The sequence below is a fragment of the Ambystoma mexicanum genome, chromosome 2p, assembly GCF_040938575.1.
Source record: "Ambystoma mexicanum isolate Mex_15411 chromosome 2p, UKY_AmexF1_1, whole genome shotgun sequence".
Taxonomy (NCBI): domain Eukaryota; kingdom Metazoa; phylum Chordata; class Amphibia; order Caudata; family Ambystomatidae; genus Ambystoma; species Ambystoma mexicanum.
The window spans coordinates 1,418,684,170-1,418,701,066 of NC_090923.1; the positions used below are offsets into that span (position 1 = coordinate 1,418,684,170).

The window sequence follows — 16,897 nt, forward strand, 5'->3', positions numbered from 1 at the left end:
TTATAGTAGCCAGAGGAGAAGATGGCAACTGAGTAGGGTTTTAACATCTTTTTCTGTGGGACTCTCTTTCATTCCGGTTCCCACCACGTCTTGCGGAACCAGGCACTCAGGATATGATGCAGAAAGGCAACAGATCCCTTACAGCAGCCTTGATGGAGTATAATCGCCTGTGCCATTGTACCTTTTTAAGTAAGGGCCACCTGCCCCTTCCTTGATTCATTGTGGGCTCTTAAGAAGACAAGAAGGACTCTTTTTGCCCTAGGACCCCCCTGGAGTGGGACTCACAGCACACTGAGAAGTTCAAAGCAGCTTGAGCACCTGTTTCCACTGCTTTGAACCATCCTTGAACTGATTCAACTGTGTTTGTAGTCGTTGAACCACACAGGACCTGCAGTGCTGCCTTTGGCACTCCCATCGATTTCCGAACCACTGTTTTAATCCTTCAAACCAGTTCAAGCAGTTCAAGGCCACATCGCACTAGCAGTGCTCATCGCTGCTTCGACTCGAACTGCTGGCAACACATCGAACCATAAGGTTCTTAAAATCGGTCCGACTCGAACCGCTGGCAGCATTGTGTCACTCGCCAACACGAACCACAGGTATCAATTGTCTTCAAACGGCTCGACTGTGGAACCAACCCTGGTGGAGTGTTTGTACAGCACAGTCTGAACACTGCATTAAACTGCACAGAGCTCCACTTGAAACATGTCTCAATGCCGATTTGTAATCTGGATCACTGTGACCTGCCGCACTGGAACCCGGTTTGACCTGCAAAGACATTGTCCAGAAACTTGGTTCAATTCTGTGGAACCACTCAGGAACTCGAGTGAGGCCCAATTCCCCAGGTCCACTTTTAGGACCACAGTGACTGATAAAGCACACTTTTGCACCTTTTTGCTAATAGAATATATCCTTTTTCAAGTGATATTGCTGCAATTCCCTGCCTATGCACACGGCTCCAAGTGCCCAGAGTACAACTACATATATGTTCTGCATTTTCTGTGTTCTTTCTACAAGGGGGCGGGGGGTTGTTGGTGCATTCCAGTTAGCTATTTGTACAGTGGCCTGTTTAATTAAAGTGTATATATTTGTATAGAACCTTGATTGGACTTTTTTATTTTGGAAACTTTTCACTAATTCTGTTTGGGCTGTTACCGTCATCACGTTCACACCCCTTCTAAGAGTATAGACTGCCCTCGCACCACGTTACCACAAAAGGCGAAGGAGGTACATCTCTTGGCTTGTGGCTCTTTCACCTTTATGATTGGGATCACTGTTGGTTTGTAGTAGTGTGAGGCTGAGTAATCAGTTTGCCTAGTTCTCATCCTTGTACTTCTGCAGAGTAGTAGTCATTTCATCACAGATCTCGTCATCAGTTACTCTGTCCCTGAATGAGTTCCCTAATGCTTCCAACTGTCCTTGGTGACGCCTGCATCGCTACTCTTTTTCTCTGGTAGCATAAGAGTTTGCTAGGCAGAAAATCAGTGTAGAGATTCCAAAACCTTGGGACATCTAAATGACACCAACGCCCAATAGCATCCAGGCCTAACGTAGGATGAACTTAGGATGAGCTCAGTTGGTGGCGGAATGTGTTTGGACACGAATGTGTAATGTACCCACCCACTGTGTTGCAAAACATTTGAGTCCCGGCAATTCTGCAGTTGGAGTGTGTGGGTTCTGCTCTCAACCTCATTTCTTCCTAATCATGTCTTGTGCTCCCCAGTCTGTTTCTTACCTTGTGCCCCTATGTGCCTTTTCTTTTTACCTAGGCCTCCTGGAACAAGATGGCTCATGCATACTGCCACAGCACTGCGAGTGCACAGACTCCCAAGGGCATAGCTGGGCGCCGGGAAGCTTCCACGAGGATGAATGCAACAACTGCACATGTTCAGAGGGGCGGCTCATCTGCACTAACGAAACCTGCCCCACCCTGGACTGTCGCTGGAGTCTGTGGTCTGCCTGGTCTCCGTGCAGTGTCACATGTGGGAAAGGCCTTCAGACGAGGTTCAGGTGAGGCATCCAGCAAGTTCATTCGTTTGTAGCTATCAATATGAATGCGTTTGGAACCAGTGAGCTATTCAAATCTTGGTTTAGAAGCACGTGCCCTTTTGTGCAGGAACTTTGGGAAAATAAATCCAATACCCAAACCTGGCGACGCGCTGCTAGAGTCAACAGAGGAGAGCTTCTACGCTCTCAGAATGGTGTGATACCAGCTCATTTCCATCCTTTCTTTGTTTTGGGCACAGTAAGTAAGCCTGGGCGAACTGTCTCAAAAGTGGTCCTGGGACTCCCGTAAACCTCCTAGTGAGTTTCAGGTAGGTTTGTGGTTTCCCACATATTTCTCTTGCAGCCTGAAGCTGTACAAATCAGTTTTGGAAGAGTTCAGGAGGGTTTGGACGAATTTTTGGGAAACACATACACGAAATAATGTAAAAGTCTCTAGGAAGGTGGAGAAAGTTTAGGGGAAATGGAGGAGTTGGGTGAGACTGGGTCGAGGGGTGATGCAGCAAGAGGAATTGAGTCATGTGCATCTATTGATGGCCCTCGAGTAGGACAGCACATTCAACTCTCCAGTCAGATACTGAGATACCTCAATAGTTGAATGCACCTACCGAAGAAATCTATATGCCACTGAATTAAAAAAAATGTGTGAAGTTGAAATGGGGACATGTAAGATTGCATGTCAAACCAGCAGAGCCAGTCACAGGTCAGGCATGCCTGGGTCTGCTTTTGATAATTCCAAGGACAACACATTGGGTATTACTGAGGTTTATAATACTACAATATATGCAATTCATAACACACATGGGCATCTGGAAAGCCTCTATGCCTGAGGAAGAGTTGGCCATGCTTTAGGACTGCCTGACTTTCCATCCTACCGAGTTTTGCCTCCATGGGACCTACTGATGTTATTTATTCATGAATAGGAAAAGTCTACGGCTGCAGGTCAATTACCTCAGAAAGGATAGTAGGGCTGAAGAAGAGTCAGTCACATGTCAAGCATTCATGATGTAGACTCTGACGTTCCTTAGAGCATTGCCATTTAGTCAGCTAGGATTGCAATGTTATGAGCTCTGTACCTGGGAAAAACACACATAACATACCTACAGTATAATGCCTATTCACAAAACGTGTGTTAGCGTAAGAGATGAGACGCGCTAGTTCACGAAGTTCATAGATGCACACGTTCTGATCCCGTCATTCAAGCCCCTAGGCACCTTTGCACAAATAAGGGGGCATTTCTGCATATTTTAAAGGGTCATCCCCAATTCAGAATCGAGATGTATATTAAAATCTGCAGAAAACAAACGCATTCCCTTGTGCCTGCATGGTGCCGGCACACGAGAATTGCAATGCCTGATACCTTTGAACCGTTCATGCCTTTTATTTTGTCACATAACTTTTCATTAGCATTTTCAACACTTTTCCAACATGAATGAAACCCCCACTCCCTTCCCCCTCCTCTTTGTGCCCCGATCTTGATATTTTTTGCCCCTTCGCTCCCTCTGTCCATAGCATCTTCCCTTTTTTTAGCATTTTGATCTCCCTTTGGATGATTTAGCTGCTTCCCTTTTTGGAAAGTCCAGTAAATGTGTAACCCTTAAGACATTGCCCACAGCTGATTACAATAGTCCTAAGAGGCTGATTCTCTTTGGGCACCAGATCTCCCTGGCCCCTTTCTGTAGGAATTGCAGCAACAGGGACCAGTCCGCCAGAAACCCTTGGTGGTCTCCTTGTAGGGTATAAGTTACCCATTATAGGGCTGCAAAGCTCCATACCTTTCCCACCCATTCATGTTCTGTTGGAGGTCTCTTGATTTCCACTTTTGCCCAATTACCAGTGCCCCCGCCATCATTAGGATCACATAGACCTCTCATTCGGCCTTCGTAGGCAATTCCTCCAAGATTCCTCCCAGGCCCATCATTGCCATACAATTTCCTCTAGAGCTTCCTGAATTAATCCCTAGTATATATATATATATTTTTTTTTTTTATTGAAACTTCAGTTATGGTATCACAACTAAAAAAAAAGAGAGTTGGTCAGCCATAACTTTTGTTACATAGAAAACGAAGCTGTACATCTAAGAAACGTCTTACAACCAAACAACTAGATGTACTAGCAGACGCATACATCAGGGTTTCGACCTCTTGACTAACTGGTGTTCAGACCCGAAGATTACATGGTCATACGTGGAAATTTGTTAATTAGTTAGTTAATTAATTAATTAATTAATTAATTTCGCCTCAGGGCTTAAGAAAATAGAGTCCAGAAAATTGACGACAGCACATGTGAGTTGGATATCATGTCCAGATATTGCACGGCCGCACCAGTTGGCCGTGTCGTTGTCCAGTGGAGCATATTTCCCAAGATGGCATTGTCGGTGGGTATTCACCCCTGCGCATGCTGTTACTAGATGATAAGACGTTTCTGTGGCATTGCGGCAAAATCGGCATATGTTGTCAGCAGTGTCCTTGTTTTTGCGTTGCCACAGCATTTCTTTAGACTGAATAGCGTTCAGCCGAAACTTCAAGAATTGTTCACGATATTGTGAATTTGGACATTTTACTAGGTATCGACAAGGTTTGTTCAATTTATGCACTGTAGTTTCCGATTTCAGCGTGGATTTCAGTTTGTTTCGAAGTTCTGAATTGCAAATCCAAGACCAATTTTCAAATTTGATCTTTGCCAACTGTGGCAAATTAATGAAATCATCAGTTGATATGTCGGCGCTGTTTAGGTGGATTGCCAAAGCAGATTTCCAGGCGCAAAACGGATGGTTATTGGCAACTTCATGTTTCGCAGCCAAAATTTGGTAAACGGGGGACGGTGCAGCTACGCACATTTTCCTCCAGGCGGTCAAAGATTTCCAGATTACAACAGAGTGTAGGGAGTTCAAAGATAACTCATAGCGAATCGCAGTGATGGATACATAGTTTGGGAGTCTTAAGACACGCCTCCAGAATATTGCCTCAAGTTTATGCCAAATCTGTGCGGCCAAATTCCATCCGGCCTCCGCACCAAAGGAAATTGCTGGAATTACCTTTTGGACATAAAATATCAAAACTGGTGACAGACTAAATTTTCCATATTCCGTGTTTATCTTGGCCCCTTCAATTGCAAACTGGTTCATCCGTGCTGTTTGATCTTTTAAGACGTCATGAAGTGATTCGTAAAGTTTTGTGAAGGGAATCATCGCCATCGATGTCGCAGCAAGCACATTGTTATACAGCTGCGTAGCTGCTGCAGCCGAGAGACTGGATTTCTGGGCTGACGATGAGGTGCCATCAGCACAGGAGTGTGAACTCGAGGAAGTCTCCTCATATGATGAAGCTTGAGCGCTTGATTGAACTTTTTTCAGGTGGTCAGACAAGTGTTTCTTCGACAAAGAGGAACGTACTCGAGGAGTGCTTGTAGATGCCAAATTTGGTAATCGGGGACCTTCTGCCACACTTTTATTTGTAGACACATTATTGTTTGTTGCAGGCTCTCTGTCAGCAATACCAGGTAAGTTGCTGCTCAGGTCAGCTCCATCGACATTTGTTGTCGAATGGTCTTGCCGAGGAAGGTTTCCCTGAGTGACCAAGTCAGCTGATTCGATTGAGTTAAGCTGTGACATTGGCCAAGAACAAGTTTGATGACGTTGGTCATAGTAAGTCAGCAGCCTTTGTTTTGCGGCTGCATAGTCTGCGTCTAGTTGTGCCAGCAGGCGCGCCTCACGTCCTTCAGTACTTAGACTTGTACTATTTTTTCTGATGTTAGCATTTTTCCCTGCAGTATGTGGCTTGTTGGACTTGTGAAGCAGCTCAGTTTGAATTTCCTTGGAATGACTCTTATTTTGTCCTTTGGAACTTGATGCAGAGGTATCACATTCTTGATGATTAGCAGGCATTAAGGGTCCGTTATCACTGTTCACTTCGGGTACAAGTCTAATAATGTTCTGATGCGGTTTCCTTGATACTATGGACGTTAGGTTCAGAGTAGAACATTCCGTTGAAGTATGAGTGCCAGGTGGGTCGGATACGTTGCTAGTGTTTATTATGAAGTTTGAGTTTAAAGGGTCGTCATTTAGCAATCGGTGAGTTGGAGAGACCGATATTACAGACGTGTTGGTAGAGATGGGTAATTTTTCGCTCTTACCAGATGTTACGAGTCGATTAGAGGCAACAATTAAAGTGTCAGTGTGAAGTGTGTAAAGTTCAGCCGGAATATTTACAATTTGGGGTTCGGCTTCAATCATTTCAACATCAGTCACGTCAAAGGGCGAGTAGAAGACTTCAGGACTATTTATCAAAGGGGTTGTGAGCGTTTTGTTGTCTCGCAGCAGTGGAGTGGAAGGCTGTATGGCTAATGCAGCTGCTATAGAATTTCCTTTGCAGCTAATGGGCTCGTTTTGCTTCGTAGATTCATCGAGTAGAGAGACTGACGCCGGCGGGCGTTCAGGAGAGCGGACAGAGGAGAAAGAGGAAATTGGGATAAAAGCCCAGGGCTGCTCTTCGTGAAGCTCATGTGACTGTTGTTGGAGGTGAATGGCGGATGCTTTATTTGTAGTGTTCGCAATGATTTCAACGTCCGGTTGAGAAATGTCATTTACTTCGACTGCTACAAAAGACATATTAGCAGGCGTTATTGAATTTGTGGCAGCAGGCTTGGGGTGCGTAGATGTAAGTCAAACTGTAGGAAATTTAGGTAAGACATTCGCTTCCGCAGGGTCAGGGAACCCGTCTCCCCGCTCGCTTACCTTTGCCATTTGAGAGCCACTTACCGCTTTCATTGCTGTCCACGGATTCAACGTCCGCCGATGCTGGAGCGTTTTCCTCCTGGTTTGTGGTCCTGAGTTCGCAGTCATCAAGGGCGCCGCTCTCTGCTCGCCAGCTAAACAGCGAAACAGGATCACAGCCCTTTGCTCCACAGGGCTTAGCGCCGCAAGGGCGCGGCGCGGTCAAGTTTATACAAACACGTCGGCGTGCTCGTTCGCCGTGGCAGCATCAGCAAGATGATCCTTAAAGGGACAGCTGCACACGGTATTCACTCGCCGGTAGGGATACAGCGAAACAGTATCACAGCCCTTTGCTCCACATATTTGGATGCGTGGGCATTCCCACCAGATATGTTCCCATGTTCTCTCCAATATACATCCCCTCCAGCATAAGTTAGATACCATGGGATACAGTTTATGGATTTTCACCGGGTTTAGGTGCCATTGTACCATAGGTTTTAGCCAAATTTCCTGAATTTTAAGGCACCTCGTGAGTTTAGGGATGCTGGCCCACAGTCGCTTCCAATCTGTTTCTTCCAGCGGTTCGCCTGTTGCCCCCTCCCAAGTTGCCAAGTATCTCCTTAGGCCTGGCTCCTCCCCTGTTTGGTGTGTGAGTATATTTCCCCTAGTATACGTTTGTCCCCTGTATCTGATGAGAGGTATTTTTCGATGGGTGTTAGGGTTTGCGTTTCAGCTTCCTTCATTAGCGGCTGCATTAGCCAGTGTCTTATTTGGGTGTATCTAACCTCTCCCCTTCGTCCACCCCAAACTCCATCTTACATTGGATGAAGTATTTAATTTCAGTCCCCTCGAGCATATCTCAGATCTTGTGACAGCCTCCCTCCTGCCGTTTACTAAAGCCATTTCCTCCCGCTCCCGGGGCACACTGCGGATTGCCAAAGATTGGCATAAATAGGCATGGGAAAGATGTAATTTGGGCCCGCTTGGTGAGATTGTCCCAAGAGTCTCCCACCACTGCCCCTAACTTGCTACAATACATGTTTGTTGGCCTATCCGCTTTTGGTTTCCATAGTACCTCCTCCAAGTTCTCTCCTACTATTGCCTTATCCATAACCCTGCATATCCTGTCCCAATTATCCCTCAACCAGTCTCTAATCACTCTTGTTTGGGCCGCTAGAAAGTAGACTTTAAGATCCGGCACCCCCATTCCACCCCTGTTTCTTGGCATCATCATTACCCCTCTAGCTATTTTCTACCTTTTATGGTTCAAGACAAATCTCCTTGTATTCTTTTGGACAGGCCTAAAAAAGGAAGTGGGGACTTGTATCGGTAGAGTTGTAAAGTAGTACAGCAATTGAGGGAGGATGACCATCTTCAGGGTATTTATTCTGCCCAAACCATGCTATCACTAACGGGTCCCAGTCCACCAATTTATTCTTTATGACTTCCAGCAAAGGCGGGCAGTTCGCGGAATAAAGCTCCTCCCTATTTTTCCTTAACTTAACTCCCAAATATGTTATGGTCTTCTCAAACCACCTATACGGAAGTGATGTTTTAAGCCCACTTTCTATTTCTCTCAGTGTGTTTAGATTCAGGATCTTCAATTTGTAGGTGTCTATTTCAAGCCCTGCTACTGATGCAAACCGCTGCAATTCCTTCTCCATGGCCTTAAGGGAATCTTCAGGATCTGCAACCGTTAGTAACATGTCATCCGCAAAAGTGGCTATCTTCATAACAACATTTTATTGTTTTTTTCAAATCAATATATCCATTATAACAATGCAATAATTATAAATTAATATGCGGTGGAATGTCTCTTACAATGTTTATGGGTTGGGGGGGGAGTTGTTGCTGGTCTTCTAGCCATTGATGATGGTCCATCCAGGTCGCAAGCGGGTATCGATCTTGTCTTTGGCGTGCTTTGAATGAGAGCCGGCGATCAGTAAAGTGGGCTACATTGGAGCCATCTAGTGAGTGGGGGTCTCTTTGTAAGTGCTGGGTATTTGGCGGCTTAGTCCATGAATGGGTCCCATGTGTTCAGGGTTCTGTTTAGGGAGCCTTATCGTATCGCTGTGATTTTCTCGGCTACTGCTATGTCCCAACATTTGGCCCACCATAAGGCTATCGAGGGGCCACTTTCGTCCTTCCATAGTCAGGCCATTGCAATTTTTGCGGCTAGTATTAGGTGATTGCATAGACGGGGTATTTGGCTTGAGATTGGGAATGCTCTGTCTCCTGTTTCGCCTAGAAGGACGATTCCCGGATCCCAGGGAATGGAAAGGCCGGTGATTTCTTTGATATGTTTTAAAATTTCCTTCCAGTATGTCTCTGCCTTTGGACAGGCCTACAGCAAGTGGAATAGTGATCCGGGGACCGGGCAACAGCGCCAGCAGGTATCGGGGAAATCCGGGTTGGCTTTATGAATTTGAGTTGGGGTGATATAGTATCTATAGCAAAGTTTGTAACCCCCTTCCCTGTTCATAATGCATTGTGAACTTTTGTGCAATCTGTCCCATATTTTCCCCCATTCTGCCCCCGCTATTTCTCGCCCTAGGTCCTTTTCCCATTCTAGCATGTATCTTTCTTTTTTCGCGGGGTCTGATTTGTCTAATAATCGATAGATGGTCAAGGTCCTTCCCCTGCTAGTTGGTGTTGTTAGCGAGCGCTCCAGCGCTGTTAATTCTCTGGAGAATCTTTCTCGGGTTATCCTGTGTGACATCCAGTGCCTTATTTGGGTATAGCGGAATCTCTCCCGCTCTCCCACTCCAAATTTTATTTTGCATCTCTCGAACGTGATCGGTGAGCCCTCTTCTATGAAGTCACGTGTTTTACCCAGGCCCCCCTCCACCCAGGCTTGAAAATCCCGCGGGGGGTTTCCCGGTGAGAATTCAGGGTCATTCCAGATGGCGGTAAGGGGTCCCAAGGTGCTCCCAATGCCCCATTTCCGAGCTGCAGCCTTCCAGCAATGGACTGTTACAGTCGTGGCTGATAGGGGACCGCTAATTGCCTGTGGCTTTATGTTTGGTAGGTGTGGGAGATCATGTAATGGGATAGGGCATCCTTCCTCCAAATAGTATCCCCGTTATTTCCCTGAATTGTCTTGCTGTGGCCAAAAGGGGCTCTAGGTGAATTGCGTAAAGTAGTGGCGATAGGGGACATCCCTGCTTTGCGCCCTGCTGCACTCTGATGGTTTCTGATAGCTGGCCATTGATTGCTAAGCGTAGTGCTGGATTCTGATAGTTGGCCCTAACCATTGTTAAAAAAAGTGTTCCCCACACCCATCTTCTTCATGGTGCAAATCAAGAATGTCCACTCTAGCCTATCAAAAGCCTTTTTCAGCATCTAAAGCTATAAAGAGGGCAGGAATGTTCTTCTTGTTTGTTTTCTTTATAAGGTGCGCTATCCTTCTTGTATTGTCACTTGTTTGTCTGCCCCTAATAAAAGCAGATTGATCTGTGCTAATGATACGTGGTGCGGTTCGATCTAAACAATTCACTATGACCTTCATGTATATCTGTGCATTGACGTTGATTAACGCAATCAGCCTGTAAGAGCCGCACATGGTCGGGTCTTTGATTAGAACCAATTCCGACCCTTCCATTGTTGGGGTGATTTGCCCCACTTTCCCAAATTCATTAAAAACCGGCACCAGATGTGGTATTAGAGTTTCCCTGAATGTCCTGTAGAATTCCGAGGTGAAATCATCTGGGCCCGGCAACTTGTTTTGGGGTAGTGATATTATGTCCCTGCGCACCTCATCCGTCGTGATTGCTTGTTTCAGATTGTCTCTTTCCTGTTCTATTATTCCTATTAATTTGCATTAGTCAATGTATTCCTCTTGTCCTTTCTCCAACAGGTTTTCTGAGCTACAGAGATCGGAGTAGTGTCTGAAGAATTTGTGACAAATGTCAGCTATCTCCATACTCGTGCCCCCCCCTTCCAGCTTTATCTTTAGAATAGTTGTGGCCTTCTCCTCCCTTTTCAACTTCCTGGCTAGAAATCTATCTGTTTAATTTGCCTTAATATAGTATTTTTGCTTGAGGAATAGAATGGACCATTCTGCAGCTCTGGCCTGTATTATTTGCAGTTGGCCCCTTATGTCTCTGTATTGCTTTCTTACTTCCCCACTGGCTCCCACTCCCCCCTGGTCATCGTGTTCTTCAACTTTCCTTCCAGGTCTTTTTAAACAAGTCTGATTTCTCTGTCCCTTTGAGCTTTGATACCGATGATCCTGCCCCTAATTGTGGCCTTGAAAGCATCCCACCTCATCTGCATGGAGGTGTCTCTACCGTTATTGCCCCCCCAAAAAACTCAATCCCCTCCCTCATCTGTTTGCTGAGTCTTTCATCCTTGACCAAGTATGTGGGGTACATCCATTTCCAAAGTCCTAGGAGCCCTGTTCTCCTGTTAATTTTCAGCATCATGGGTGTGTGGTCTGACAGGTTAATTGCTCCCACCTCTATGTCGGACACCCTTCAAAGTAGCGCATGGGATGACCAAATGTAGTCTATCCTAGAAGACGAGCTGTGAGCATGAGAGTAGAATGTGTATCCCTCCTTCTCACCTTCCCTTTCCCTCCATAAGTCCACCAATGCCAGCCTTTCATTTTTCTTTTGAAGTCTTGATCTTCCCCCCCAACCATGAGTTTCATGCTTCTATTCTTCTGTGGGTCCGAGGCCAGGTTAAAGTCACCCTTCAGAACTAAGGGGCCCATGGCAAAGCTTTGCAATTTGGTCAATGATTTTTGTATGGAGTCGTCCTACCCCGTGTTTGGTGAGTAAATAGTGGCAATCGTGTATCCCTCCCCCCTTCCCTTTATGTTCAGGGATAGGCATCTCCCCTGGGTATCCCTCTCGATGTTAGTTACTATAAGGTTGAGATTGTTGTGGAGGGCTATCAATACCCCACCTTTCTTAATCTTGTTGTTGGACTGGTAAAGTATTCCCATCCTTTTTCTGTACTGGCTTTTGCACATGGGTCTCTTGTAGGGCTATTACATCTGGGCCTTCCATCCAGAGATACCTTTCCACTTTTTTCCTTTTCCTTTCCCTCTATCTAAATCTTCCTGCCTCTACTCTCCGCCCTTTGCAACTCATCCAGAACAGGACTGCTAGACTTGTCTATGGCCTCAAGCCCAGGGACTGTATCTCTCCAGGACTGAAATCGCTGCACTGTCTCCCAGTGGCCGCGAGGATTAAGTTCAAAACCCTCTGCATTGTCCACAAGGCCTTCTGGGGCCTTGGGCCAAAATACCTTCAACTCTCTCTTCCTAAATATCTTCCTTCTCGAGCTCTTCGCTCATCCACCTCCAACTACCTCACGGTCAGCCGCTTCTCCAAGCAACGAGCTGGGGGTAGATCTCTCTCCCCAGCAGGGGCCTCCCTCTGGAACAGCCTTCCTGCTTCCCTGAAACTTGAGGAGAACCATCTCCGGTTCCGGAAGCACCTCAAAACCTTCCTCTTTGCCTCCGCTTTCTCTCCCTCTCTCCCCTGCTAAAATCACTGAATCTGCAACGGGCCACTCACCGATCTCGGTTCTTGGCCCTGCCACTCTTCCCTGCACTGCCTACCTGCACTACGGGACTGTCTCTGTATCCTTCAGCCCCTTCTCCTGGCACTTACCTTGCACTTGCCACCAGCTGCCCCTATTATTATCTTGTATTCTACTTACCATGTACTGCACTCTCCTTGCAATTGCCACCAGCTGGCCCTATTACTTATCTTGTATTCTACTAACCATGTACTGCACTTCCCCTTGCACTTTTCCCAGTCCCCCTACCCTTGCACTTGCGCGATCTGAATGACACCTGGCCTAGTAGGATCGTTGTCTGTTCTCCCCTTGTTCCCCCCCTGCCTCGTCGCGCCTTGAAACACTTGTGTATAGGCACGCTACAAATGCCATATCATATCATCATATCATATCAATGGGGAATTAATTCCGTTAATATTCAGGCAGATGATGCTTAACATCCCTTGTTTATCCATTATCTAGGAGGTAACTGCACGTTGCGCTGTCCTCTTGTTTGCACTAGATTGGGCCCCTCCCCACCTCCCACTCCCCCCTTCCATCTCTATCTGCCCCTTAGTCCCTTGCCTCCCCCCTACCCTCCATCTCACACCCCCTCACTGGGTGAACTCAACCATCCTCTAGCCGCCCTCTCGAGAGTTGAGCCCCGAACTACCCCCAGCTTGTGATCCTGCGGGTTCTCCCAAACCCAGTCCAGGTTCCCCACCCCGACCTCCACTTCCACCAGAACCATCATTGACATCCTTATTGTACACCTTCCCCAGGCTTGTTCACAATTTTGAGCTTAGGGACCTTTAGGAACGTGCATGCAATGGATGGGTTCACACAGAATAACGCTGAGTCCAAATAACTGAACCAACTCAGGAAGATGGCAAAGTACTGTTTTATTAACAATTATCTAAAACAGGGAGTTACAATGGTCTTTTCATAAAAACATGGTTATATACCCAAAATACATCAGAAGTCACGTCATACTACGTGGAGAATAATGAAAACCTACTGGGGATCGGGATGGGCTTAAGGGGAATATTTAAGTATATTATATTTAGGAACTAGGATTGTGATTGGCCGCCCACTGTCAGGTGGACAACATATGCCTACCTTTAAAACATGTAATCTTCAGAAACATTAGATTTCTCATTGGTTTTCAAACTATAAGGTCCTTCGTTATATGGACCATTACAATTGGTTGGCATGCCTGTGCCATGTCTGGAACATTTGGTTCACTTAGAAGCACCTAAGCCCAGACCCAGGTGTAAGGAGATGGGCCTGACTCTACCTCCCTAGCCAATTAGCCCAGCATCTCTCATCACCCAAGCCTTCTGCCATTAAGATTGTCTTTGAACATGGCCTTGCAAATTATCCTTGTCTCTGAGAATACATAGGAGTGCGGGCCCTCACTATCATGTTCTAGGACTCCAAGTTCGAACTTTATTTTCATCCTTGGCTCACGTGACAGGAGACCAAAATTTGGTCCATTTTGCAGGTTTTAAATGTCTTAAATAAATTAAACTTGGCCCTCTTGCTGTTCATTCTTTGCACCTTAGCAAGAGATGATTCATCCTTGCATGTCCACTCCTTTCCGGAAATGATAGCCAACCTTGGCTGCTTCAGTCTTGACTCCAAGCCAAACAACCTTGCCATGCAGCTCCACGATTCAGCTTATTCTTGGTGTGACACAATGTTCCCTTTCCTCTTCATGGGTCTTGGTTTACTAAAATTCCTGATTCCAATGTCCAGCCCCTATAAAATGGCAGCTTTGCCTGCATTCTATTCACTATATATAGCCAGCTTCTATGATAACTCAGTCTACCTTGCGTTTCAGGGGCTGTACAATTATTGAACGATTGATTCTCTGCAGCACTGTCTGCACGTGTAATCTTCTTTTTCATATTTAAAAGTTCTCTTGATTCTTACATCGTCATTAGTTTCTGTAAGGTCCATACATCCTCGTCAACCATTATCCTGAGACGTTGTTTCTGTGATGTCACAGGCTTCTTTCTCATCTTTCTTCTCATATCCCTTCAGGGAGTTCCTCTCTCAAATTGTCATCCCTTTGGGGATACATTTGATAGGGTTGTCTCAATGGGTATCTTCTTTCGAACATACGTTGTGGTATTGGCACAACTGCTGGTGTCAAACACGGCACAATCTCAGGCTTCCAACATATGGGAGGTAGGGCGGCGGGGTTTCCTGCAGATGCATGCAGCTGCTCCTCTACAATGTGAGTCCCATTTATCTCTTCGTCTATTACTGCATACTGTGACCTTTACAATTAGATTCTTCCTCCTCTGCAGCGCTCATTTCACCGGCCCCTTCAGCTGAGGGTGGTATACCCCATTTTTGTTTCCTTTCGGGCTCGCTCTGACCATTCCCAAGGCTGAGGGTTGTTCTGGCCTTTCACTGGATCATCCCTATGAACCTGGTCGTCTTCTTCAATTCCCAAGATTGTTACCCTGTCTTCAAAGGACCCTATCTGATGGTGCTTCTCTTGCCACTCAAAGACCTGCCCGAATGGGAAATATGCCTTTTATTTTAAGACAGTAAAAGCAGCAGCAGGAGCCTCTGTTGTCCCACTTGCACTGCCATTCCACAAAGCAGGCTAACTGTTTTTTTCTTTTTTTACTTATTTACTTAGAGGGAGAGCCATACACGCTCCAGGCACCCATTTATGCAAGGCGGCTGGCCAGCCCGTCATCTGTGCTGTAGCACAGCCCCATGAAAATGTGCAGGTCATCTTTATCACTAAAGCCACTTGTGCATTTTTCAAAGTTCTGATGTTCTTTACCAATCTGCTCCTTACACTCACTAGCCACCTTTATACTATCATCCACCTCTCCTGGTGTTCCTACACCTCTTTCTTTTTCTCTCCAATAACCTCCCTTTCCCTGTCTCGTATCCAACCTCGTCTCCAAAATCCCCTTGCCCCCTATCAAAAATCACCAGCTCACTCCGATTGCCTACCACAATGGAACTGGAAACAATCTTCCGCTCTCAACCTTAGCTGAAACCTTCTCCAGCCCTCACTGTGCCCGCTGATTATCGGCCACCCGGGCTGGAGAAACAACCATCACCAGTGTTGGATTAAGATGCCATATTAGCCCCCCTGGGAAGGAATGGGTAAAAGCTCATAAACAGAGATTTTGGAAAAAAATTGAAAACCCTGGAAAAACACTACCAACAGAAAACAGGAAAGCCTAGTTATGTTATGTTCTGTTATGTCATGTCATTGGGTAATACATAGCACACTGCTGTCATTTTCATGGTTTCTTGGCACGTTTAAAAGTGATACAATGGTGGGATTTGGTTAGTAGGAGAAGAAGAAACAGTGCAACCTTGCTTGATGTTCTGTTTGGATCCTGTGTATCCAGTGTGGAACCCAAGGTGCAGATACAGTACTCAGTTTGCTACTTCCATGGTCTGCCATGTGAACAAGGATGGGTGGAGTGTTTCTGGAGGGTTCTCCGTGACACACTGATGGGGGAGGTGTAAGGTTTGGATGGTGTAAGATTTTGCAGGAGAGGAGGGGGGGCTCATTGGTGTCCGCTGCAGTGTTTGAGTGGCTAGCCGATGTGTGTAGTATTATGTAAAAAGTAGAATGGTGATAGAATTGCTAAGTGGACCAAACAATGAAAAGGCTACATGTAACAAGACATAGCATATCATAACAAGACAAGGCATTATAGTCATAACAGCATAAGAGCCATACAGGTGCAATATGGTCCCCCTCTACGCACCTACCACTGACCTATGCAAACATTTCACTTTTTCAGGAAATTGGCCGTTAAGGGGAAGTGACTTCATGGAATTCTAAGATTCTCATTTCAAATCCCTTAGTATTTTGGTTGTCAGACTTAGAGCTCTCAGACAACCCTCTAACTTGCCCAAGTGAGTTGCCCTGTGGGGGCCTGCTAGAACTTCTACCCATCAGGGCAACATTTAATTTTGAGGCATCTTGCAGTTTATAGTGCTTTGAAGTGCTTAGAGCAATACCGACCAGCCCCTGAAAGTACCCCAGTCACTAAATTTCAAGAAGTTCTTCTGCAATGTGTAAATGCAATCAGCAGTTACATTTTGGTTTGCTCAACAGATTGCATTGTGCTCCTAAGTGCCTAAGTGTCTAAGTGCATGCCACAAAACACAAAAAATATGAAGATTTAACGTTGATTACTTCTAAGATTATTTAAAATTAAAGTGGATACAAGTCATACTTGCAAAGGACTTAAGAGGCATTGCTGTGTGTTGCTTTGGAACTGAAGTGCCTAGATATTGACCTTCCCCCATGTAACATTAAGTGCCAGATTCCAAGCATGTTGAAATGTGAACCAACACATTCTCCCATTCAAGTGCATTTGTTTTGAATAAAGCTGAACATCTATAATATCATTCGACACAGTGATCTACCATGCCACCCATGGATCTTGGGGCAAGCCATCCAAATCATAATTTTGTTTCATAATGTAAAAGTGTAGTCCTGCTCCAAAGAGCGCCATCTCTATGTGCTATAACGACAGTCAATTTGCTATTCACAACACGTCACCATACAGAACATTACAAGGATGTCCACCGTGTGAACTCAAGCCCTTATCTTATTGTAGCCCTGAGAAGGGGACAGGCAGTTCACCATATGTTTAATGTTGAAAAAGCTTTTTT

The 16,897-nt window shown here is 45.7% G+C and overlaps 1 protein-coding gene across 1 annotated transcript in view; it reads left to right on the forward strand.

Moving 5' to 3' along the window:
* The window catches only part of LOC138567897 (SCO-spondin-like), a 1,036,222-nt gene that overhangs the window by 819,973 nt on the left and 199,352 nt on the right, over window positions 1-16,897 (forward strand). The window contains exon 89 of the mRNA XM_069646396.1: window positions 1,770-2,010. Within this exon, the coding sequence (XP_069502497.1) occupies window positions 1,770-2,010 (241 nt within the window). The remainder of the gene's footprint in view (window positions 1-1,769; window positions 2,011-16,897) is intronic.